Below are 26878 nucleotides of genomic sequence, written 5' to 3'. Positions count from 1 at the left end.
ACAATGAGTGATCATGACGTCATCCTGGTCTCTGCGGTAGCGGAGCGCATGTGCGGCAGCACCCAATTCTATTCAGTTAACTCACATTCACAATGGAAGTCGTGCATGTCAGTGCAAATTCGTAGCTTTTTTATTACATTTTTGGCGACAGAGCAAAAATTATGCTCACGGAAAATGTAAATAGCTAGTGTAAGCAATGCGGAAGATGAAACGTAACGCGTTTTCCGTCTAAATACCGCGCAGTGCGTGTGAGAAAGCGACACAACCTTCTTAGTGAAACCATCAAAATTTTCGAGGTTGGTTTGTGTTGGTTTTATTGCTTTTATTCGGCATCTGCAGAAATGCCGTGCGTCGCCAGGGCTGCGTAGCTAACCCAGGCCAAATCTGTTTCTATTGGGTGCAGTGTTGAATGTGGAGCACGATCACGAATCTGTTCTCAACTCGACAACCCGACGAAACGCAAGGAGAAGAGCCCCACCGAGTCTACTACGACGACGAAGAAGAACCCGAGCAAATTATGGAGCGGTCCCTGCAACGCAGATTGTCAGCTGCAAATTTGCTGTCGAGTAATGGCCAGCAGGAGGAAATCTACGACCCCCGACAGGTGAGCCCCGCTCGCAATCTTTGCGAAATTCCGCCATTGCCAATAATTGCGGTTGATGGTACAAATCGTGTTGGGAGGGGTCATTGTATTATCTCTGTCCCCCTGACTGACCAAGTGTCAATATCTACAGGGCAATTCGCTAGGTCAGCTACCCTGGACTTAAATCTTGGCATTGTCCACCCACAAGCATTATTAGGAAACTACACCATACCATTTTAGGCGAGCAGCTGATACAATTAGGCCTTTGTTTTTGTTCTGCGATTATAATCCGTTTAAAATAAATGTGCATTATGAGTGCCGTTTTTGCAAAGGTTGACCACGCGCTGCAACGGCAGTCGCGAAAGATGCAACCAAGAAAGCGGCGGCAGGTGCAAAAATGACTCCCAAATAATCGTCGATTTATACAGTGTGGTGGGTATTAGGCGAGTACGATGTATCAAGGCACCCACCAGGCATGACGCACACCGGGCAACTGAACCATTAAAGCCCAGCCGTTTTTAGGAAAGAGGCTCAGGAGCAGTTGAACCGAATGAGCGAGCACCCGATATTTCTGCCCTTACTCGAATTCGCATTCAAATCCCAGTCCGTTTCACGGTGAACGAAAGTTTTAAATGGTTTAGAATGCTTCAATAATTTAAATTTCCCTTAATTCACGTTAAAGCACGAAGCATAGTAGCAAATTCAAACAACTTGCTTTCGTAGTTTTCACATTTCTGTTGGTTAACCTCGCTACTCCTTAGGAACTAAATCATGTTTATCATGCGGGCCTATAAGCCTTTAGAGAAGCTAAGGCGATCGGGAAAGACCAATAATTAGTAAAGGGTCTCGGCTTCCTGTAACTATTTCAAATAATAATACATCTTAGTGGATAATGTGTGAGAAACTGACTTACATTATGAAGGAAATATCACAGCCGTTGAATTGGCTCTCAAGAATCAATTGAATTTTTTTTTTAACCGTAAAGATTGTTTCAAACGCCTGTTTTTCTTAACAAATCAGTAAGCTAACAGTGGAACACTATTATTTACAATTAGTGCTTGTTGTACAAAATACATTTAGTAATTATTTCTTAAAATATTTGCTAAACGAACACAAAAAAGTTGTTGACAAAGATATACTTGATTTCCTTTTTCCATTATGATAACGTTGAGCACCTAAATCCGAATAGTAAAATTAACGAGTTTTTCAGTTGTCCTTGCCGATTTCTTCCTAAACGCTCGTGTTTTCTCGTTGGCCGACTGTTTCTTTAATCTCCTTTCTTGTGACCAGTTGACCCTTAAAATCGAAAGGCACGTCTTTTACAGCGGAGTCATTGTCTTTTATTATCTCTCCATTTTCGGCACGTAATTGCAGTGCTAGGCTGAATTTCTCCATCCGATCATGGATGATTCACTTTTCCGCCTTAATCGCCACTTTCCTGCGGCTTGAATCTACAAAAAATGCAAACTTTCCTCCACTCCTTACTCCTTGACACATCTAAATTACACTACCTGATTTGATAATATTTTGAAACGGATCTCATTTTAAACCGTGACTGTGGTTGTGGTCGAACCTAACACTGCGGGCTGAGAATTACAAGATGTTGCTGCTAGTAAAAAACAAGCATCTTCTTTTAACCCCAAAATAATGCAATATAATTTGGATTATTATTGTTCTTTTTTATTCTTGCTTGGATAAGTAAATATTTTCAGGCCTTTAGAAATCCTCTTGGGTAAAAATTAACGGCATTTCAATTTTACAGTCATAAAATGAAGTATAGCAAGACGATTAAATTTGGATTTATCTGATCAATAAATGTGCAAGGAGCGAGCGATAGTTGAAAAGCTTCATGGAGTTTATTTCGGGTCTCAGGTTGTCTACCAACGAAGAATAATAAGTGGGCATACGAATCGCGGAGGTGAACGCACGCACTCTCTTTCTCCGCGGCTAATCTCTCTTCCAGCTGCACAAATTTCTCATCTATACTCGCTCTCTCATTGTTTTCCTCTTCATTATGTCGACTCGTTTTTGTCTCTCCCTCGCGCGTAGAAATCCGGCGAGGAAAGAAAAGTCGGCCTGTTTAAACGATCGAGTTTGATTTCTATATGTTCTGTTGGGAATCGTACAAGCTGTTTGATGGCGCGATTTGTGCCAGATGAGTAGGATAATTCATGGGTGGAGTAGCGCTATTTCCTTCCTGCGCATCTCGAGAAATCAAAAATTATCATGCGAGTTAACAAAGAGGAGATTGGTAATTTTAAAAATGCAAGCACGATTCTTTGAATTCATTTTGAAGTTTTTCCACGTACTAAGCAGTCTTTGAATTAGAGTGACGCTTGAGCAGGAAATCTAAATGAGTTATCAAAGATCCAATGAGAATATAAGTGTGGTTTTTGACTGATAACCTGAGGAAATACGCACTTTGAGAAGCGTTCCCGTTGATAAGCGTGTCTCCAAGTATGCTGAAAATGCGGCGAGATAAGTTAGACTAAAATATACCGTCAATCTGGCGGAACAGTAGTCTCTGCGTGAAATTATCTCCAAGAAAAATCACCCAAGAAGGATTGCAATGCATTTCCGCGTCGAAAATCAATCAGGTCCGTGAATGGCGCGAAACGAACGAGGAAAAGTTAAAAGTTTTAAGCATGCATTTAGCTAGTTAGCAGTCGAACGAGTCGGTTAATTGCCTGGGGGACGTCTTTTCTAGAAGAAAAGTCTGCAATGCATCGTGCTCGAAAACGGGGCCATTCAGCGAACGACCACGACAAAATACGAGCTAGCGTGTACATATAAATACAAAATTATACACTAATTTTTGCCGCTCCAAGAGCGATGGGAATTCGGAAAGCGTCTTTCCCTACCAGAAAGCGAGATGAAAAGAAGATGAATTGTTAATAAAGCTGCGGTCGTCACGAAATCTGATGTTTGTATACTCATGCGGCGAGGCGAAACTTTTTGTGTCGTAACGACGGATGGGGGTCATTATAAAAAAAGATGTTCTTTCCAAAGTTCCTAGTGTACTCTCATTCATCCACGTTCGATTGCACGAGCTATCAAGTTTACACTGGCCGCATCTTGCGGAGATAACGGGCAGACGAAATTTTTTCTAATTTGCCGACTTAGTGCTCCGTCATGCTGGTTAAAAAACTTGGCTGCCCAATTTAGGAAAAATGGAATTCCTTAATTACTCTCCCGAGTAACACACGACTTCCATAAAAAATTTCAACGAATTGAGCATCATGAATCTCTGAACATCGTGCGTGCTCGGTGCTGAGAACCAAAGAGTAATGTCATTTTTCTTTCAAATGACTGGAAATACATGAACCAACTTCCATTTCCTATTAGTATTTCTCACCTTTCTGGAATAATAAATTTTATTATTTAATAATTCTATGCAATCACTCAGATTGGAGTTAAAAATGCAAACTGATTATTTGTCAAATTGCACGAGATATTTTTCATATCCAACATCCGATTTTAGATTCAGAAATTATTTATTGCAGATCATCAGGGCAACTTGTTTAGTTAACTGTTGTGTCGCTTGGTGTAAAGATAAAGCACATAAATACAAAACAAAAATACCCGCAACCGCACCGATCTCCGCCAAATTGCAAGAGCAACAAACACCGTTCGTTGCAGTTTTTGCTGCTGTTAAAAAGGCAAGCCTGGGTTAATTTCCCCAACTGGTAGTTAGTCCTAGAGCTCTGTTATGAAGCGCTGAAATTCACAAGCGGCCTGGCTGGAAAACAGCTGTTCTCAGATCAGAGCTTGCTTCTTCCCTCGCGGTGAGTTATTGATTGTTGTGTCTGTGGCTCGCCACGCGACGAAAAAAGGCAGCGATAATTGGCTTTTCTTGCTGGCTCATCGACAAAATAGGCTTGGTAGCAGACTTTTGCCCGCTTAAGAGCAGGAAGCTGCTGCTACGCAGGGGCTATTTTAGGCCCGTCGCGGGCAATAAAAAGCGAAAATGAGCACCGAGAGGGCGCAAGTAAAAATACATTAGGTTCGCATTCCCGACAGACGTGGTGCGGCCGCGAGCCTCTCTCAATGGAGGGCCCAGTCATTCTGGAAAATTTATGAATGGATCTTTATGAGACAGCGAAAACTCGTAAAGTGAAATGATTAAGTTTTTCCTCTCCATATGGCAGTAAGTTCTCTATTTGATAGGTATTTTGCGCTCTAAGTCTTTCTCAACTCGTATATATATAAAGTTGATACTAACAACAAGGTGGGTTGTAAAGGAAGATCGCTGGCAATACCGCAATCAGTGACTTAATTCATTTGGTGTTACCGCGGACACATGTGGCACGCAGAAAAGGAAATTCTCGATCCTATGATTTTCATTTCAAATGTTAATCTCTTTGTAGTTTTCACTCAATAAATTGCAATATCACGACAATATTCTAAGAATATCTTCTGACTTGTTAAAAAGTAAAATATTTCGTTCATATTTATTTATTTCAAAATTAGGACTCATTCTAACCCTAAAGTTGGCTTTGGTGGAGGAAATTATAATACATCCCTTGTTGTATCTAGTGGCAGATGCAGACATTACTTTAACGGTGCTTCTCTGAATATTTAATAAAAGTGAATTATCACTGCGCAGTTGAATTCCCCGCATGCCCATACACAAATGAAAGCAGCCTCGGCAAATTCGTGCTGTAATTTTGAATATCCAAATTATTCCGCACTTACAAACTTCGCTCTGCTTGCTTTTTCCCAGTGTATTTGCGTCCCAGTACAGTACGTTCATCTATGCTTAAACTGTCGACAAGCTGACAAATTCAGCCGCCGTGCAATCGCAGCACTGGCAGATATTTTTTACGACCCTTTGTCGCGTCGAGAACGAGTGTTCTGGTGACATCGTTCCATTTGCGCAAACTTCCATTCCGTCCGTGAATTAATAAGAAGCGTGCCGAGGATGAATGTGAATTTTAATCTAATCAATTTTAAGGGCATGCTAGTTTTAGTAATTTGCCCGGACTGCTCCAGTCGCTAAAGAATATCTCTTGCACGTTCTCATTCTGATAAAGCCAATGGACCTGCTTTGAATAAGAAAACCGCATGGTGATCAGAAATGCTAAAGGCAACCTCTGCGCCCATCAATTTATTTGCTCAATTTTAAAGAGGCTAATTTTTTTCTCGTTCTCAATGTGGTTAATTTAGTGTATTACATGCAGTCACTATTTTTGAGAAAATAATTTACTACCTGCAGCCATCTCTTCTAAACTTAACAGTACGTAGTGTTTCCCCGCCTACTTCATTCAATTGAAGTGCGACATTAAGAGGGTGGTTCGCATTTCATTGTCAGGACCAAGGACAAGGATGATGCGAATCATCGGCGGACAAGTAAATGATAAAATCGCGTCTTGCGTGGCGAACAAAAAATAAAAGCAATAAGCGAGTGGCGGCTGGCGGCGGCCCGGACCGAAAAATGCCGCGTTGCGCACCGCTGCCTGCAGACAATAGGCCTCGCGGGGGCGTGGTGCCCGTTTCACCCAGCCTTAATGAGATGCTGCTGCTGCTCGGCGGGCTGCCTGCCTGTTCGAGGACCCTCGGTGCTGATGTCATTCGATTTGGCGCCGAACAGCCCTCGACATTGACCTGGATTTCGCACACTCAGGTGCGTCCGCCTTTATCAGGGCTGTGGGTGTGATAACAAACGCGACGCTTGTTTTGCCGCGTCTCCCTTTCGCAGTGCGTGCTTAGCTCGAGAATGGGAAAGTTTGGATTCCATTTGAACAGCTGCCGAGGCCTGTGTCAGGATCAGGATGGGATTACAATTAATCAAGCTGTCGACTTAGGATGGACTGATTCAACTGATTACCGTGATGGAACGAGAAGTCCTTTTACGGTGACAAGGTGGCACACCAAATTGGTAATGTAGTGCATATATTTCTCAATTGCGGTCCTCTGTCACAAGAGTTTTAAGATAATTTAATAGTTACCGGTTACCGAGTTTAGGGGTTAATAGTAACGTCGACAAATGTAAAAATACTTTCAAAAAACCTCTATGAACTGATTCTCATTTCTAAAGTGCGAGTCTGGAATTCCAGCGGAAAAATGTGAGTTCTCTGATTGATTGCTCATACATTGAAGCACAAATATGTTTCTGAGATACGATTGAGAGCATCAATGTGTTATTCAGTTGAAGTGCATTGGAAAGAAGTAAAATCTAAACAGAAGAGATATTGCTGCGCATGGAGCGTCTTACGTTTCACAAAAAAAAAAAAAATTCTGTGTGCTGCCCATGCTTTGAAACTAATGAGCGAAGTAAATCGAAAGGCTGCCGTTGTTTTTCTCGAGCGGAGATTGGCGGCGGCGTGAGTTCCCATCAATAACCCGATAGTTCTCTCGCTTTAATCAATAAGATAGATGATATCTATGAGTCCATATCTGCGCCGGGCAATGAGATCTTCTTTTATTCGAGCGGCCGGTGAGAACATTGAAACGTCAGTGAGAAAGAAAGTGGTGGGCAGTCCGAGCAGCAGGCAAAGGTGCCTTAGCGTGTGGCTGTATAAGGAGACGTCGAGAGGCGAACCAGCTTCATACCGACCAACAAATACACACATATTTCTTGCGCGATGACACTGAGCGAGCGAATTATAATAGCGGTGGTGACCAAGAATAGGCCTTTTTGTCGTCAACATCGCGACCTTAAGACCAGCCTGGCGGAGATAAAAGAAATATGGAAACACTCCATTAGCGCGGAGGATCGTAAAAATGCAACATAGTGCGTGTTAAAACTTAACCAAACAAAAGTAAAACTTCCATGTTTGGATTTACGATTCTTAGAATTTGAAAGTTTTTCTACGAGTGTATATGTCTGCACTTTTGAATAACAATATTTACTATCTTTCTTGCAGCTTTGGCTTTTTTGAGACTCGTCCTATCTCACTTACTTCCTCTTAAAATTGACTTAAAGCCACAAAACTGAGTCATAATGATAGACTTGTTATTTCTGCATTTCCTCATCGATTTATTTTTCATATCTACATGAATCACTCCTCTCCACGTCACTGTCAGATTACTTGGAGCATAACAGAAAGCCAACAATTAATCAGGACGTGTATTTGCATCTGTTTCACCTGTGAACAGGCCGGGCGCGTGGGCAGCAGGAATTGCTGACTATCGCTTGATAAACAAACGCGTGGGAGAAGCAAGCGCCGTGAATTCTTTCTTTTATTTTGCAATTAGTTTACATCTATCCACGTTGCTGCAAAAGAGTTATTTTTTGCGTTAAGGTCGCCAAAAGGCTACTGTGCCACTGGATCCACGAGAGGAGCGTTAAGCTGCGGATTAGCTTATCTGTAAAAAGCGTAAAAAGAGTCTTGTAACCAGCAGTTTGTGGTCTGCTCCGTCGTTTTCGCATTTTTTTTACATTTCAAGCTTAGCGTTATTTTTAGCGTTGTTTGCTTTTTACCTCTTTGAGTTGAAAATGTACCACGGGTTTGCAAATATTTAAATGCAAAACTGGTAAATGTACTTTTTAATTTGTATGAAAACTGCTCTTTTATGGTTAATCAAAACCCTTGAGTTCACAGAAAACTTGAACTGACGAGGTGAATTTTTTGGCCAAACGTGTTATTTCAAAACAGTTGCGCAATTCTTACTCTTGAAAAGCTTTCCAGATATATTAGCACAAACACAACCATACAAAGAGAAGCTGAAACAAAACTTAACATTATCTAGCGGCCCCCGGCTGTGCTGGACTCTGCTGCGTGGAAGGCCGACAGCACAAATTTCCCCATTCTGCGACAACTTCAGAGGACGTTTCAGATCTAACCTTGCTGCAAATCGGGAGTATGCTGAGTAAGAAAAAAAACGCAGTTTCTGGCGTAATTTAATTAAATCAGAATGGGTGTTACAAAGTAGGTGCAAAATATGTACTGTGCCGCAGTACGTGGCGTATGTTTGCTCGAAATTGCAGCACATGTGCGCGTGCTGTGTAATAATAATGTATGTGATGCGGAGGTTTTATTTTTGCTTCAGCCTCGCTTGGATCATCGCCGCTACCATCGGCACTATTTTTGCATGCAAATCACGTAACTGGCGCCTTTTATTTTGTTTTGCTAGTGACGCGTTTCAGCGAAACTCATGCAAAAATTATCTCGCTATCAAAGTAGTGTTTGCGATAACTCCTCGTGGGATCTTCGTTTTCTTTTTGTGGAGACAAGACGCTTAAAACTTGGAAAAATAATTTTCACAAAAAGGCGAAAAATTCCATTGTAACACAGTCACGATTTTGCTCAAAGGAACCAAGAAACGGTTTACGAATCTGCCTTAGGTGGTCGGAATGCGGCACGCTCCTTGTTGTGCACACAAAAGCACGCGCACAATTGGTCTAACCGTGTTTCTAGATACTATGAATCTGTGTCTTTCCTGATCACCTTGAGTAATCCTATTTTTCTTGCTCGCTTGTAATTACCCTGCTCATCTGATACCTGCTTGGCAATTAACATCTGAATTGCTAATAACAAAGAAATCTTTGCCTTTTTCGCCAACATTCCATCAGTGACTGCGAAACAAATTGGCCTCCACCGAGTTTAATGACTGCGATTTCGCGAGAAAAGCGCGCGTGTTTCTAAAGTGAGACAGAAACCTGCAATCTTAATTCAATTTAATAAAAGCGTTAAAAGGGAAAGTCGCAGTAATGAAAGACTCAGACCCAAAATGTTTTTGATGCCTTATTTTTTATACATTGCTTCAATAGAAACGAAAGAGCGAAGAGAATGGTAAAGTGGGCGAGACGAAAATTAGGAAAATGATTTGTGTGAGAACTCCTATCTGAGAGGCGAACTGCTGTTGAAACAATGCGGTATTAATTTCTATCAGAAAGAGCGACCATTATTTCCGCACCTCCGCGTGTGAGAAGGGTTTGTAGATACTGTTATGTTCAGAATTTTCAAAAGTATTTGCTCACCTGTCATACGCGACCTAAGAACAACAACGATTATTTAACTCGGTTGAATCTAAATTTCGACGGTAATTAATTGGAAGAAACCAAAATAGGCGCTTCCACTCCTCGGGCCATAAACCTTTCAAACGATGAATTACGTTGATGTAATTAACTGCAGGAGCAATTCTCCAATCGCCTCTACTGTTAGTAAAAGTGCTGGTCGCTTGCAGCGTGAAGTCATTAAAAATTTCTCGGCTCGAGGCTGGGCAGCAACTTAAGTTGTCTAAATATTTTCGTGAAAATCGTCCACCTGACAAAATACTAACAACCGGCCAAAAACCACTTCATTTGCCATCACAGCCGACTTTTGGAGTTTTACAAGCGGTTTGCTGCCTTGAATTGAACTCTATAAGGCCCACGTACGTTTCCCAAGCGCGAGAGCTGAGAGAAGGAAAATGTATTAAGAAAGTGTATTCTACGCCCGCGGACTAACAATAAAAAACACAAGTCACCGATTTTATCTTTAATTTTAAGCAGCGCCGGTTATTAAATGTGCTATCAGGCTCATCTCAGGGGACATTATTTTTCAATTACTTTGTAGAACTGCCACGCAACTTGATATTCCTTTTAATTTTAATTTTTGCTCTGTAGAAAGGACAAACAGTGAATGAGATCGATTCGACCCCCACGTAGCCGAGTTCGGCGACACGCAATTCAGAAAATGATTTAGAAAAGTAAAGCTGTTGTTCGCCATATCGAGCCGTCGCGCATCCTACGCTCGAAATTCTCATGAACGAGCAAGACAAGCACGCAAATTTCTCTCCGCTGAGGAAAGAAAAGTAGGCCGAGTCGCATTCATTTAATTCGGTATTTAAACAACCTGCTGCTGGCATTTTCTGTTAAATTCTATATGTTGAGGTTTCAACTATTTTGAAATGCTCTTCCGAGTTTACTAATTAACACCGATGGAGGTGTTGTCAATTCCTCTTCGTGGATGAAACGCTTTGTGAAAATTCTTTGACACACACATCACCCTCGCGGCCTTTGACATTTCACTACTTGTCCAAATATAAACAAGATCACGAGTCTGCTTTTATCTTTGAAAGTATGAAAAGCGTGTGTCTATACAGCCTTTCCGCCCAGTTAACTACACTTAAATGGTCCCACGTCTACAAATTTGATTTCACACAATATATTGTATAATTTATAATACTATCAGTCTTAGTGGTTCTCATTGCAAAAGCTTAAAAATCGGTTAAAATTTTGAACATTTCAGCATTTTCATGTGCAGAGTAAAATCAAAAGTTGTTTTAGTAAACATTCATTCAATTCATTTGCTGTGTATTAATCTAAATTTTTACGGTAATCTGCCTTCTAGTATTATTGAGCGGATTTATATTACCCAGTTGCCAGAAAGGGGACTTGCCACCTAATTTGGAACCATTTTCGGTTCTCACAGAAGCAATCTTCATAACTCACACTCGAGTTTCCCACCAAACAGCTGTAACATTTTTCGGTGTCTCACATTACAATACAATAAATTCAACGATCCAACCATCCAGCGCCCAGTTTCTTTGGCTCTGCGTGACGAACGCAACAAAACTGCCGATGTGAGGCCACAGCAGCAATTTCCTTTCGCGCTAACCCGAAAATCATTTTCGCTGACGTTCCTCCCAAGTGTTACTTGCGTTCCAATTCCGCTTTTCGGCTAGTGGTGTGAACAGCCACCCACCGGGCGAGGAAAAGTCATCCAGAGGTCGAGCATCGGCTTTTTGTCGTGTCTGCCGACATAGCAGTATAATGAATGAGAGACCCGCGGAGGTCACGGATTCTTTGCCAGACCAAATAGATGGGCCACTGCAGATAGTCAATATTAAAGACCGTCCTCCCAGTCGATACAATGGTGCAAAATAAAAACGTTCACAGGATGGACCGTCCACCACACATTCACGCCGATTCTCACGCGGTGCCATGCCAACCACACGAAAAAGCAATGCAGGTGTCGGGATCGATGCGCAGAATTGCCGCCGAAAAAGCAAGCCGCCGTCGCGTGCTGTTGTCTTCTCGCCTGGTTGCATAACTTGCCCGTCGTTCCACTCGATTTGCGCCATTGCTGATGTCACCCAATGTACACTTTGCCGCTTGTTTTTGTCGTAAAATCAACGCCACTCAGGCCTAGCTACTTTCACCTGCGCGCCTCAAAAACTAAGCTTTTTGTCGAGGATTTTATTACATTAATTGAGAATAGACAACTAACAGCTTTGTGTCATTTCATAAAAAGTGATTAGCAATTAATCATTCGTGCCCGTAAAAATGTGTCAAATTTTAATCGTTTAGTCCAGCATTCCAGTTGGCCCTTGAGATCAGTTTGTCTATATACGAAACCATGATTTCACCACTATAAATGTGAAAGAGCAACTGTAATCAACTCAATCCGCTGCCATTAATCGCAAAGAACCTATTTGCGCTTCAATATTGCAGTTTTTGCTCCATACGCGTCGAGCAAAAGACCTAAAAATTCCTCGTCTACCTTGGAGTGCACGCCGTTCCGCTCGCTATTAGCTTAATTAAAGCATTATATCTGCGTGAATTATTAATGAACAACGCACTGAACACACGTAAAAACTCGCCGCACGAAAACAAGAAGTGCGCGGTTGTTCAGCCTTTGCCGTGTGGGAGGACTCACGTAACTCTCGCGCGCGAACGCAGAATTACATTATTATTATTTCCTAAACACGCGTGGGCCCGTTCTTGGGCAAGGTGGCCTGCAAGGGGGCGGCGGCCACTCCCACGGCCTTCGCACCCGTCCTCCGACCATATGGTCGTATGCTAATGACCCGCTGAAGCCGTGCGGACCGAATTCACCTCTAGGATTGCCACACACGACTGACTTTCCTTCGTCTGCGTGGTGTCGCATGCTGCGTCCACTTACAGCTCGTATTGCCGGCTAGTCCAACGCGGACGAAGACAATTAATTCCGTTCCGCGCAGTGAGTTCCGAGATTAGACGAGAAAAACACTGCGCCTACCTAACTGTTCAGAAAGTAAAATTTTATTGCCCACGGAGAAGCACACGATGTCCCTTATCGCATGGCGAACGAACCGAAATTTGCATCAGAAAAGAGAATCCGTCTTTTAAGTGCACTGCGTACTAAGGTGTTGAGAGGCACATTTGTGTTCTAAGATTTTCCATTTCAAGTAGATGACTCTTGATGACAATCTTATCGCTTGTGCCTGTTATTTCCTCAGCAGCCAATTAACGCACAGGTGTCTCTCATCCTACTGATGCTTCCTTCGGACGGAATTCATAGTCGAGTGGGTAGTATTCCAGAAGATGAAACGAATTATTTGTTTTGTCAAGATCATCAGGTTTTTGTTTCTAGAGCTTGCCGACTTGAAATTTTCTATTTTTTCTAAAAGATTGGCAATAAAAATAAGAAAAAGTACTTAATTTAATTTTCAAAAAAGGTTTTTATGAACTGGAAGTTTTACATGCTAAGAGATCGGGAACGAGTGAAACCCACAGTGGTTGAGAGGAATTTATCCTGGCGCACATGTGTCAGTTCACAATTTACAGCATAAATGTTTCAGCGCCACTTTCCCGAATTGCCCTACTCTCACTACTTGGTATGCATGCTCCTTGGCCCCCGCCATTTTTGCCTTTTTGTTTATCGTTTAGCCTCCTCCACCCTGCGAGCTATTACGTATTGTCGCCGTTTGTGTGGGCAACACGCACGAGCACCAGCCAGCCGCCGCTCCGATGATTACACACAGGCGCATCTTGTTTCAATTCTCATCTGCCGCATGACACAATTCCGACCGCACAGTACCCAATGCGCGCACCAGCCGTTCATGCTGTTTAAACAGCTTGTGCTGAGCATGAAAGGCGCGCCGGGGTGAATGGAGCAAATGGGAATATGTCCGCGCTTTGGCGAAACATGCAAATAAGCTAGCTCAGCCGAGATCCAATGGAAAAATTATCTTAAACTGGGTCAGACCTGAAGCGACAACTGAAATAATAAAAGCACAGTTGTTATTATGCTAATCAAGGCACGGAATTTCTTTTTGCCAGCCATGATTTCTTCGTTCCGTTGTGCGTTATTTCGCTCAAACCTTAATGTTTTGCACTAGTGAAAAACTCCGATTCCACGTTATATATATATGTATAATCTGTTATATCCGAAGGTAAAGGCTCATGTTTTGACACCTCTCATCACGATCAGGCATTCACCTCCAATCATTTATCTGCTGATAAAAAACAAAGATGAAATGCAAACAAACACCTATCCAATTATTGTTAGTTGAAGTTATTCTCTCCCAAGATAGATAAAAGTTGCATTCTGCGATTCTTTCGAGAACGAAAAAGAGAGCAAACAGTAGTCACGTGACTCTCGCAAATAAACTTGCTGGCACGGGGTTCTGTGCTATATTATTCCAGTGTATCGGCACGAACTGGCGATGTCGCCTGATAATCGCGCAATAATTTAGTTGGAAGCTATAAATGACTTTTCTTCTTTGCATGGCCGAGGGGGATTTTCTGAATTAAAAATTCATGCACATTGTGGAAGCTTTGTGAGATAACTCAATTCCTCAGTTCTGTTCCCAAATAAATATCATATTTAATTTTTAGATCATTTGTCGATCGCAGGGCATGACTGTGTGTTGGGAAAAATTCAAGCTATGTTCAGCTGCACACAACCTAATCTTGTTTCTTTTTTAAACTTATATCCATGTCGATACTACGGGTGTAATGGATAATAAAATGATAGGCGGCTGGAAATTCTCATTACTCAGCCGACTTTGGCAAATTTAGTCTGGCACGCGAACCGGCGTTTGCAAATCGATTACACGCCGGCGGCGAGCAAATCGGTCCAATTACAGTAGAGTGTTGCTCACAGCTGATCTTCAGCTGGAAAATTGCGATCTCAGGGGCAAGATCGATTTTATGCTGGTCGTTCTTGTCGAGCCGTGCCCTTTTTGAGGGGCGTACGGGAGGGGCCGTAGGCTATTTATCTTTATTACGGCAGACGTTATTGCATTATCGTGATTCGGGCCGTTCCTTCTGCTCATGGGGCGAACATGCCGAGATAATGCGGGGCCAGCATTGTGCTGTTCTTTTTGCCAGATTACTGCCAGTTGGTGTTAGGTTACCTTCACCTTGACAGCCAGGATTATTTCATTAAGTCTGATATTCAATTGCAGGGAAGTGTTAGATAATTTGGTGCGAAATGGTTGCTTCTAGTATTTTTCAACTGGGCCTCTTTTATTTGCACCTGCCAAAACAACTGAAGGTAGCAACTTTGCTTTGACCTTTGTGTAAGAAAAGTGAGACAATGACCAATAAAATAAACATGAAATGCATCGTAAATCCGACCGATTACGATCTATAACATGGCAATTTCACAATCGCCAGGTGCTACGCTCGCACCGCCGCAGAATACCAATTTTCGGTGTCGCTTTGTCTTCCAGGGCGACCATGATAGGCCCGTGTGGGTGGGTGGCGACACTTAGTTTTATTCTGCCAGTCGACTTTTGTGATTCGAACGATATGTGTCTAACAAACATTTCGGCTCCATGTTCGCAGGCCAAACAGAGGGCTTCCGTCAAGTGGCTGCTGTCCAAGTCTTTCAATGGTCGAGTGCCAGACAACTTGCGAGAGCCGTTCTACAGAGACCACGAGGTAAATTAGCCCAACGAAATTCGTCCGCCTTTTCAAACGTCTGTTTTTACTTCACAGGGGCAGTACCACCTCAAGCCCCACATCGTGCACACGCTGGCCAACGCCGAGCTGTACTGTCTTGCCCTCAGCAACATCTACGCTGATCCCAATTTCCACAATCTGAACCATAGTGGCATTGTGAATGCCTTGATTCGGAAAGGAATCACCCCTGAACCTCCAGGGCCAGACTGCCCCCTCACGGAAACCACCCTGTTCCAAACCAACCCTCTTAGACTGGTAAGTTGAGGAAGTGTGTGTGAATTATTAAACTTCAGCCCATTCCAGTTGGCGCAGGTTACAAAATAGCATATGTAATTACAAAAGTTGTTAATGCTGTCGCTCAATTGAAATGTAAATCACTCTTTATAACTGTAATGCATGCAACTCTGAGCGAGCAATGGTGATAATTGTGCAATATGATTATTCAGAGTGCCCACTTGGCCATAATGGAGGCAATGATGGCCTTATACGCCAAGGAAGTAGCCACACCAGACGCAGTTTTGGCGGCGATCACGAGGTTGTCACACCTTCACCAGGAGGAGCCGGTCGAGTTGCCCAACCCGACCTCTCCTCAGCAGAGTCTCCTGGCGTGGTTAAATTGTAGTTCCAAAGTCATGAATACAAGGCTGAAACTGGACGGTGCAACCAATTATCAGGTGAGATTTTTAACTCGGGTTCTTGTATTTTTCTAACTAGAATTTCAACTCTTTTCAGTTAATACCTGAGATGCAAAATATACAAGATCTTTCTGACGGTGTGGCGCTGGCAGCCCTTGTGGCTCTTTACTGTCCGTCAGAACTCCCTTGGGAAAATGTGCTGGTGCCTAACTCTCAACAGGGAACTGCTTCTGTTGGCCAGTCAGTTCATAATCTAAGTTTGGTGCAGCAGTTTTGTCAGGAGGCATTGTCAACTGATTTGATGCACATGTCGCCAGAAGACGTCACATATTTGAGAAGGTATGCCATTCTCTTCTTACTTTCTTTGTCGAGTTAGGCTGGACGTGAAATAAAAAACTTACTAACATTAACTTAAGTGGTGATGGGTTTGATGATGATGATGAGTTCCTTGATGCCATGGAGGATTACGAGGCGAGAGCCCCCAATTCCCCTCCAGCAGCAGGGGGCTCTTCTACTGCTCTTGCTATGCTTTCCTGCGCTCAAACCTGCAGGAGAAGACCTCCCTCAGAGCATCACAGGTAGCAGCAACTGACTGTTGGGGCATGCATCATTTTATGTTGTTGATTTTCCTTTATTATCAGTAATTATCCTATGTTTCTGATAACCAGTTATAGCCTTTATTTCAGATTACTGATGACATTTTAATTTCTATTTTTTTTGCAGTAATTAGCATTATGACATGCTTCATTGAATTTTCTCTGTTTCAGCTCAATGAATGTGAATCTGCTGGCGTTTCTTGCGGATATGTTCAATATTATGGAAATACACCCAGCCAAGTGTGTGTGCTTCCCAGGTTCTGGCAGCCTCTCATTAAAAGATCGTAAGTGTCACTTGAGCAAAAATTGCAGCATTACTTTAAAATTAAACCATAACAAAGCCTTATAAATCACTTTTCTGGACTTATGCTGCAATTTATATTTTTAATCTTTTGTTGCATATATACTACAATTTGTTTGCTGCTTTTTTGGCTTTCTATTTCTATCTCTGATCAGTGTGTGTCCTGTTTGGTCTCACAGCAGAGTATTGCTAAGTACATACACTCATTGCAGTATTAATTCGATTATCCACTGATGCAAACATGACACAAAATAAGCACCCAATCTGCTCATATTCTCTAAACTGCTGTGAGGCTATCCTTTTACTCTTTCTGTCCTCCTGCCTATACTAACAATCAAATTCTGGAATTGGTGAAAGAAAACCCTTAAATTTAACAAGGCGGGGACTATTTTGAGAAAGAAATAGTCTTAAATTTGTTAACACTGACCGAGCTTGGTGGTGATGGTGGTTGTAGCTCGCAACAAACATGGTGTGGGTCACAGACGAAGCCTCTATGGGTCTCAGGTCATCTCCCCAATCCCTGACCTGAGAAGCAACTTGTCTCTTCCACACCCCACAGGTAAACATCCCCTTCAACCTGTTGCACCCGATTTCTTCCCCTTGTTTTGAGTTCACATCGTCAGTCATCAGCACCTAATTGCTCGCACTAGCTGATGCAATCTACAACTCCAAATATTTTATTTCTGCTTTTGCTGCTTCTTCTCTTTCTGTTCTCACTCGTTGTTCTAGTTTTCTAAATAAAAGCACAGAATTTGATGTAAATTAAAAAGATGTAAATTCTGAACAATGATGAAAAAGAAATTGACATATGCTAGTTAATATTTTGGCGATTCAACTAACAAGTTGGATTTCTTGCCAGCTTCAGCTCAGCATTAAATGTTATTGGTTCAAAATTGCAGTTAAGATTTTACAATAAACCAATTCCAACAGTGACTAAATCAGCTTCAAGCTTGAGCAACCCAAGTTCTGGCTCAGCCGCTATGGTGCAAATGACCAGCACTTCATTGCGACGAACCATGTCTCTGCACCACACTCCAGCGCCAGACCAGAATCTTGAGGACGAGGGGTAGGCTTTTCCAGTAATTTTAGAAGTTGATCTAATTGGTGACTGAATTTCCAGGGATATGTTTGTGGTTCATAAAACCAAAGCAGTTCCAACGCTTTTGCGCAGCAGAGAAGAACCAGAGGACAAGAACCTCCCAGCTGCCGGCAAGCCAAGCAACTGGGAAACAGTCAGCCGCCGCTCAAGCACACCCCAACAACAAACGCCTGCAGAACGGTCTCTGTCAGGTCGGCGGTCGAGGCGCAATTCCATCAACGCAGAAGAGTCTCAGCTGACAGTTGAAAACTTTGGTGGTTCTCAAGACAACCTTCAGTTCATTGGCCGGAACCCTGATAAAGATGTGGCTGTGCATGTCGGTCGAAGGTTAGACACAAGCAATGACAAACCTGCACCAATCAAAGACCTGCACAAAATGACCTCCCTCGAGATCAATAGTTCGTTTTCAGTTCAGCATGCTAGTAATTCTTCTTCAATCTCCCCCACCATAAACAATGGCACTAGGTACCGTTTTGTTTTGTTATTTTTGCATGATTTACATAGATTTGTTCGTCTTAATTAGCTCAATATTAAAAGTTTAAAAAATTTCACGTCGTCTTAGGGCTTACAATGGCGACTCTGACTCAGAAAACGTCCGGCCAACTAGTTTCGCAGACCTGTCTCGTCAGAACACACAAAACTCTCAGCAACAACAGCCATATGATACCCCAACAAAGAGCAGACCAGAAAAGAAAACTGCCACATTTGCTGATCTACCAAACACCACCACTTGGAGACAGCAACAACAGCAACACCAACAACAGCCACCTCTCAATGATGCCATCTCTTCTCAAGGTTGGAATTTCAATCTTCACTATGATCATTTTCTGATCAAAGTGGTGAATTGCAGAAGAAGGTCAAGTGATGGCTACTCAATTGAACAACATCAGAATGAAGCTGGAAGAAAAGCGGCGGCACATTGAAAATGATAAACGGAAAATGGAGGTGGCTCTCAACAAACAGAGGCAAAAAGTAGGAAAGGCTGCATTTTTACAGGCTGTAACAAAGGTGCTGTCGGTTATACTAATACTCTATTATTACGTATAGGATTAAATGATATTGAGCATAGGGACTTAAACTTTGGTTACCACCTTGGTGTAACCTAAGCGAGCCGCTATGCCTTCAATTCATTTTTTGCTTCTTGTTTTGTGTTCTGGTTATGGAATTTTTGGCGCGTTTCTCAGGGAAAAGCGGTGGAGGCAGGGAATGAATCAGTTCAGGTTAACGAACAAGATAGGAAATCGCCTCAGCGTCAGCAGCCAGCTAGACCAGTATCTCTAAAGGTGCCTGGCTGCATCCAAAAAATGTTTTTAATAGACTAGAGCATGCTTTTCATTATGTTATAATTTCTAATTTCTTGCTATCGACTTCAGTAACTATTGTTTTTAATCTCAATTAATATTTGTGTTAAATAATGATTCTGATTTGTCCATTATTGCGATGTTAAATTTTGTTCCGTTTCTAACTGGATTGTTTGCCTTTTTATTTTTGCATGATTGTGGCTTTTGCATGACGCAGACTCAAAGACTGCTAGGATTTTCTGTAAGTGTCTGCTTTGTGTTGCATAGTTAATTTGGAACTCTTGTTTCAACTGAATTCGTTTCGTCAGGAAATCAACGAAGATGTGATAGCTGTGGAAAACCGATGGCTTTCCCAAGAGGGCATTCCACAACACAAAGTGCCACCAGAAGACCCTAGAACTCCTGATTTGGAACACATGGATATTGAATCATACCACAACTCATTAGCCCAGTGAGTTACAGTTAATCTTTATAGAGTAAAAATTTACACCCAGGTTATTCAATTTCATCAATTTTAAACTATCTACAATGTATTTCGTTCCTGTAGTTCATTGTTCTTTAAAATTTCAGAATGGATTCCAGTTTAAAAGACCTGCGGGCAGACATCCAGCGCTTGGCTTCCAGGCAGCATCACATCCACCAGGTGCTGGAGCAACGACCTCAGTCCATGTCCCCGCAGCCACTCCCTCAGCAGCCGCCCCCTCAGCAGCCACCTCCTCAACAAGCAACTCACCAGGGAGAGTTTTACCTGCACTCTGGACCACCGCACCCGCACTACATTCCTCAACAGCAGCCAAACTACAACACTTACAACCCTTATAACAGCGCGCCCACGTCTTATCAACAGCACCAGTACCAGCCAACTCCTCCTCCCCGTCGAACCTGGGCTTCCCCAAACCCGATGCCAATGCCCATGCAGCAGCCACAGCAGCAGCAGCAAGCACCTCCAGGGCCTGGCGGCGATGGCTACATCCCACACAACGCTTGGATGGATCCTGGTCGACAGAACATCCCCAAGTACTCGCAGCCGCAGCACTTCTCGCCTCAACAGCAACACCACCACCCACAAAATACTCCACCCGGTGCAAGTGGCTTCATGCTGCACCCTGTCTCGTCCAACTCGACAAATCAAGTTACGTACTCGCTGCACAATGGCAGCAACACTGCCTCCCCTCAGCACAGAAATACCCTGAACAGGCTCAGCCAAATGATGGGGCAGCAACAGCCAAACCATCAGCAGCCGCAAGTGCCGCATGTCACCACCGTGCCCATTCCAGGCCCCGTGATTGATGATCCCATGGCCCCACAGCCCATTGCATTCATCGGAACGCCAGAAAATAGGCTAACTTTCAATAGTGACAGTGGTGGTAAGTCTTGCAATTGTACGAAAAATACCGGAGTGTTGAGTAACACCTATTTGGGCTAATTGTTTAGTGGTCCTTCCTCATGCACTGTCTAACAGTAACTACTGTTGGAAAGATTCAGGTTTTGTTAAAATAATAAAATGCCTAAGGACAATTTTTGCTATAACTTTGCTAAATATTATATTCACTTGTAACCTGTGATCTTTTGGTTCTTCATTGGATTTATTTCAATATTTTTTGTGACATAAAATTACTCATTTCTTTCATGAAATGAATAATTTTGTCTTTGGGCTTGATCCTTCTTGAAAAAACCAAAATTAATTATGAATTAACAAACAAATCATAAAACAACATGTTGATTCATTAAAATCATCACATTTCAACTAAATTTTTGTTATTGCAGATGTATCAGAAGAAGTAAATTTGAATATCCAGAGGTTGAACATAACTTCAGGCTCAAGGACATACAGATTGCCTTCCCCAACACGACCCGTTTCAAAAGTTCGGCCAGCTTATCAAACTGCCAAACAAACTGAAGAGGAGGATGAGCCTGAAGATGTTTCCCCCACTCAAACACTTAAGGATGGGGTAGACGCAGATAAAGGCTTTTACATCAGCTTTGATGAGCCACCAAAGCGACCGAAACCTCCATTGAGAACGAAAAAGGTCGCTAAAAAGGTATGATTCTTTCAAACCTCTTTGTTATGAGAAAATATTAACATTTTTTATCGTTGGAGCAGCAGCAGGAGTTAATGCAGCAGCAATCGCATCACGACTATGAGGTCGCAGCAGGCTCTTCCAGCTCTTCCTCTCTAGCATCGCGTCTTTCTCCTCAACCAGGCATTGGTAGGACCATGACCAGACCTTCTCCGACCCCTCCTTCAACGCCTGTTGTTCATCATTATTCAATTGAAGCGACTGATGAAGAGCTCAGTGTACAGTTGACACCGGTTGCCGTCGCGGGCGAGGGTGCTAGTGGATTGGGACTTGTGATAGGAGACATAGCTGCTCCAGATCCGGTTAGTGTGCCAAACGTCACATCATCTCTAACTACTAATTTGACATGGAGTACAGGTAAAACTGTTAATGTGATTTTCTATCATTCCAGGGTGCTCTTGATGCCATGGAAAGAAAGAAAGAGAAAATTCTGTTGGCGTCATTGAGGAGAAGGCAAGAGCAAGAAGAGAACAAGGCTAGGAAAGAATTGGTAGCCACACGTGCCAAGGAGAGGGAACAAGAGAGAGAGGAAAGACAAGCAATGAAGCGCGAGGAGGACAAGATGCGGCGGGCACAAATCCTCCAGCAGTATAAATTGAAGAAGGCCATCGAGGAAGCCGAAAGAGAAGTGCGTTGTTGTGGAACTAGATGTGCGGAGGAAATTAAAATATAATGTCTAGGGCAAAGTGATAGACAAGTCTGAGCTGCAACGTCTTCAGGCTATATGTTCGACACCCTCGTCTCCTTCGTCCGCCACCTCAACAGCCAGCTCTGGTGGACCTCGCATGAGGAACAAGACTCCAGGCACAACCCCAAGGCCAAGACCCAAAACCATCCACATAGAGCGAGGTCAGGAAGGCAGCAGCAATGGAGACGAGCCAGACAACCGTCAATTTAACCTCCATAGACAAGTTTCTGCCACCAACCTCGCTGGTATGTTTGGTGCCCTGTGAGAGCGAATCCCGCCTCCAAATGAAACCTTGTGAACATAACGACCTCTCTTGCGTTTTTTGTGCATGAGATGATTATTTTCGCTTTTGAAGTTTTTTAAGTTCATACTATCTTGACACAGTGTATTTTGGCATGCACTCAACTGCTGCCGCCACTAACCATAATACATGCATGCCTATCGCACGCTTCCTTAGTGTTCTGTCTCTGCTGTCCAGATTCCGCCAGCTACGGAGGACACAACACAATGCGCCGGGCCGCTGGCTACCGTGGCTCACAGGATAACCTCACGACACGAAGGAACTCAATGTACAACAGAGGTTAGTCTATCACGCACTGATTATTAAAGTTGACATCAAAATTTGGCTGCCCTCGACTTGACAATGGTACCAGCCATTTTGCAGATGCGAGGGTTGCATTAGCAGAGGAGATCTATCCACTGAACTTAATTTATGGTTGACTTCACAGATTTGACAAAATATTCACATTTAAATTTAAGTTGACACCATATACATTCACTGTGTTTCCATCACAATGTTTTATGTTTAATTACCTTGGCAGTACCTCGTTCCCCTGATCTAATTTTAACTAGTGTGCATTTTGTGTGTTCTGTTTTTATCTATGTAGCAAGTATGACTTAAACTAACATTATTATATTTTTGCGTCGTGTCTGCGTTTTGCATGACTATTTTTGCATCCTATTGTTGAGACTCTAGTACTACTTAAGAAAAAATACGAGTACCTTAGATGCGCAATTCAATCATTGAGGTACTGAGTCGCATTGCTAAATGTGCACCATTTGCGCTTTTGTTGCCAGAATCCTCAGATGACGGAAGAGGCACCTCAAGAGGCACCTCTCCGTCGCGCATTGGTCGTCGAGGGTCGTACAGAACCTCTCGAGGTGAGACTCCCGACTCATCTTTCTTGTAGCTAGTGGTGTGTGTTTGTGAATGTGTGAATCCACCTGTTTCTTATTTCGTTTCATTTCTTGTCCCAGATTGGAAACACTGAAAATATTTCAAAATTCTCCCTAAATTTCAACTTTCTACGAGTAAATAATAATTACTTCCAGCACTGCAGTCACTGGAAATTATTATACAGCAGCCATTTTTTTAAACGCACCCACCATCTAAAAGATGTAGCAATGTACTGTAGTTGCGTAGAGAGAATCGATCCTATCTAGCGACTAGATTAGCCAGCTTCACGCTGCTTACAGAAACAACACGCCGCTCACCGTCGCAGCCGCCGAGTCTGCAGCGAGTTTCCACCCAGCGCCGCTCCAGCTCTTTGGTGAATTTGAGCAGTGGTAAGATAGCCCCTCAGCACCTAGACGCGACACTCAGCTTCTTGGACAAAGCAAAATACAACTTTTTTGGTGCTGGCGAGGTGGTTGTGGCCGTTCACTTGTTTTCAGCACAGGCGTTGGTGGTGATGGCGCACTTAAAACACAATGCTGTCATGTACATAAACGCCAACACATGAATATTCATACGGAACTCTCGTGTTACTGGCCCAATTGCTTTGCTTCTGTTGCAGGATTGCTTTTGCGTTGTGAATTTGCCACCTTAATTATTTGTATTATTAAAAGGAGGATAATTCTGTTGATTTTTAAGCTATGCTTTCTCCCCCTAACAAGGACTTATTTAAAAAATTGAAACCTGGGGAAAAACTAGCTCAATTCAATCATGTGCGAATCTTTAGAATAGCAATTATTGCAACGAGAGTTGAGCAATGGTCTGCTTTTGGTGTTGGCGATTGTTGTCTCGGACGTGTGCTGTTGTTTCTGCTCTCTAACTCTCTGGTGGCTGGTGTGTTTGTCAGGATCTAGCACTGACCAGGACAGCTTGGCTTACCCTCGCTTTGGCGACACTGACTCTGGCCTCGGAAGGGCCACTCCGCCACGTAGGGCCCCGTCTCCCGGAATGGGGGTCCCGCGTCACCTTCCCTCCCCGTCAGGTCAGTTGTCCTCGCTCTTTCACTCACCATTCTTAACTCCTGGTTTTCCTCTTGGCTGAATTATTACTTTGTTACGTTTGTTTTAATACTCGTATATTATTGTAATTACGTTTTGCACTCACTATATACAAAAAGACATGTGTAAATTTGATTTCGTGAATACTGCGATACAAACAAGACATGTGACCTAACCAAAATTTTTGCTTTGTCAATACTTTGAATATCGCTTTGACAGGTGCGAGAAGGAGATTTATTATTGTCACTTGCAGGTCCAGGCTCGTTACCACCTGGCCTTATGTCAAAGAGGAGACCTTTTGATGATGCATCTAGTGACATTTCCAGTGCCAGCTCAATGATGGAATACACAGGTACCTCGGCACTCCGACTCAATATTTGGATTCACTAACTATTTTTTGAGCAGGTCCTCGACTTTACCGCCAACCAGCAACCAAATCAAACAGAGGCATAATGCTGAACGCTGTCGAATATTGTGTCTTCCCAGGAGTTGTGAATCGCGAGGCCAAGAGACGTGTGCTCGAAGAAATCGCGCGGTCTGAGAGCAAGCACTTCCTCATCTTGTTCAGGGACGCCGGCTGTCAGTTCAGGGCCCTTTACTCGTACTGTCCAGACCGGGACGAGGTTCTCAAGCTGTACGGCACAGGTCCGCGCCAAGTCACTGAAAATATGCTAGATAAATTCTTCAAGTAAGTTTTGTGATCTTAACTCTGTTGGAAAACTAATCTATTTTTACTATTTTGCTCTTGGCAGGTATAATAGTGGTGGAAAATGCTTTTCTCAAGTGCACACCAAACATCTGACTGTGACCATAGACGCCTTTACCATTCACAACTCACTGTGGCAGGGCAAGAAAGTGAGTCTCCCTAATAAACGTGATATGGCACTTGTTATTTAATTGCTCCTCTTAACTGCTAAACGAAAGAGTATGGATAATTAAAAACAGATTTTAATAAGTAACACTCAAAAGTTATTACTTGGAAGGTCGAGGGGCTAATTATTTTTATTTTTAACTTGCCAAAATGAAGTGTGACGGAAATGATCAGAATTATAGAGACACCTATGTGAACATGAAAAATTCAGAATTATCAGCATTTGTGAAAAAGATGTTGCTTCTCAGCTGCTACTGTGTCGCGCAGAAAAGATCGAGTGTCTCACATTGTCAGTATTAACTATTGTAATTCACTGATCGACTGGCTGTTCAGTGCACAAAATCAGCCAGCAGCTCAGTTGGACTATTTGATACATATTGGAGACGTCATTCCTTTACTGTGAGAAATTGCCCAAATCCAATTCCAATTTTGTTACAAGAAACTGAATCTATGTGAAAGTCAAGCATGTGTGCGAGATTTTCAGAGAAACCGAAATCGTCACAAGCATGAAAAGAGAGACTTGTATTTCATATTGTAGAGCAAAGTTAGTGAAATGCAAGTATAAAGTCTTCACCTATTACTAAAACTAAAATGTTGGCGATTGAATCTACTTTTGTAATTCCAGGCTCGGTTGTTTTTAAATCAATGAGAGAATAGCCATATTATTTTTTGTGTCCCTTTCCATCTCTCTGTTAATTTATTTAACCTTCTCTTTCGTGACTGTATCACTGATTAATTTTAACTTTTTTTAATTTTGCGATGGTGCAAAGTGTGCATAGGACACAAGAACTTTATTTTACCAAGTAGAGAAAACGACGAAGTGTGCATGCGAGTTGCTGTTGCGAGATGAGCCTGAAATTATCAAACGGGACGCGATCCACTGCTTCTTCTATTACCAAAACAAAAAGACAGTAATAAAAATGAGAAAGATGGTGCTTTGGGACATTATTACTTTTGTGTACCTCTGGCGATACTTATATATTTTGATTTTTCATCATCCAGAGTTCTCATTAATATTCTATGATAATTACGTAATTAATTTGCATCAAAGCGATGAAGAAAATGTTATTACTAAAGATACCATCCTATTAAAACAATAAAATATTAATACAGATGACAACTGTTCTTTAATTTCTTCAACCCTAACTAGCCTAAACTAGCTAAAATCAGCGCAAGTTGGTTGCAATTGATGAACTTGACACCGCAAGTTAAGGTGTTGATCTCTTTAGTATAATGATAGGCTGTCGCTAAATAAAAATACAGGTGATCGAGTTGTTTGCGAAATAAAGAATCTAATGAAGGAAAGTGAATTATCCGCAGTGATTCAATAAACCACACGCAATCGCAATGAGTAACGCACACCACGCAGGATGAATTATCAAGGAAAACGTCTCAATTTTATTATTTGATAATTCCATTGACGCTAGTCGTTTCCTCGTGCGCAATCAATTGAAAGATCATTACTCAACGAGCGTTTGTTGCCTGGAATAATCACTCGGCTGACTGCATTTTACGGTAAGGTAATAGCAAATTGAATAAGCGGCGGAGATTTCACTTGCTCGAGCGTGAGATAAATTCACCTGAGTAAAAAGTCAGAGCCGCTGATACATGAGCTAAGCTTTAAGTTGTCTTGAATGCGGAATTTCGTCCGACGTGCTGTTATCAACGCGCGTCGAACCAGAGAGGATGCTGCGGCTTGGCATTTGCATTTTAATGAGCGCGCGCCGTTCACTTTTAGATGCACTCGCAACAAGTCGTTAATTCCAGCGACGGGCGCAGGAAAATGAGATATAATTAAGGCGATGGCACGGTTTTCCATTTTTATGACGGCGCGCGCGGCTCACAGAAACATCCCCACTTGAGAGGCGCAGGCGATTTCAGCTCGAATGTGT

General features: G+C 42.6%; 1 protein-coding gene across 21 annotated transcripts; it reads left to right on the top strand.

Annotated features, from left to right (window-relative positions):
- Positions 1-63: 63 nt before the first annotated feature.
- On the top strand, positions 64-26106 carry Patronin (patronin). 21 transcript variants are annotated; one of them, XM_065489055.1, is made up of 27 exons: positions 64-296; positions 404-604; positions 15066-15161; positions 15219-15437; positions 15629-15856; positions 15915-16156; positions 16234-16395; positions 16585-16697; positions 17169-17273; positions 17645-17780; positions 17835-18140; positions 18376-18608; positions 18664-18821; positions 18998-19096; positions 19423-19565; positions 19685-20481; positions 20882-21156; positions 21219-21497; positions 21587-21823; positions 21876-22128; positions 22362-22463; positions 22961-23044; positions 23360-23449; positions 23965-24099; positions 24369-24467; positions 24521-24803; positions 24868-26106. In XM_065489055.1, exons 2-27 carry the CDS (start codon positions 410-412, stop codon positions 25010-25012), a joined length of 5214 nt encoding a protein of 1737 aa, XP_065345127.1. In that variant the 5' UTR covers positions 64-296; positions 404-409; the 3' UTR covers positions 25013-26106. The 21 variants fall into 21 exon arrangements, with proteins under 21 accessions (XP_065345127.1, XP_065345124.1, XP_065345118.1 ...); XM_065489052.1 differs by lacking the exon at positions 18998-19096 and adding an exon at positions 19332-19355 and having other exon boundaries at positions 17835-18278; positions 18664-18785; XM_065489046.1 differs by lacking the exon at positions 18998-19096 and adding an exon at positions 19332-19355 and having other exon boundaries at positions 17835-18278.
- Positions 26107-26878: the final 772 nt, after the last annotated feature.

The sequence above is a fragment of the Cloeon dipterum genome, chromosome 4 (assembly GCF_949628265.1).
Source record: "Cloeon dipterum chromosome 4, ieCloDipt1.1, whole genome shotgun sequence".
NCBI classification, from domain to species: domain Eukaryota; kingdom Metazoa; phylum Arthropoda; class Insecta; order Ephemeroptera; family Baetidae; genus Cloeon; species Cloeon dipterum.
This window is presented reverse-complemented; position numbering and strand designations above follow the sequence as displayed.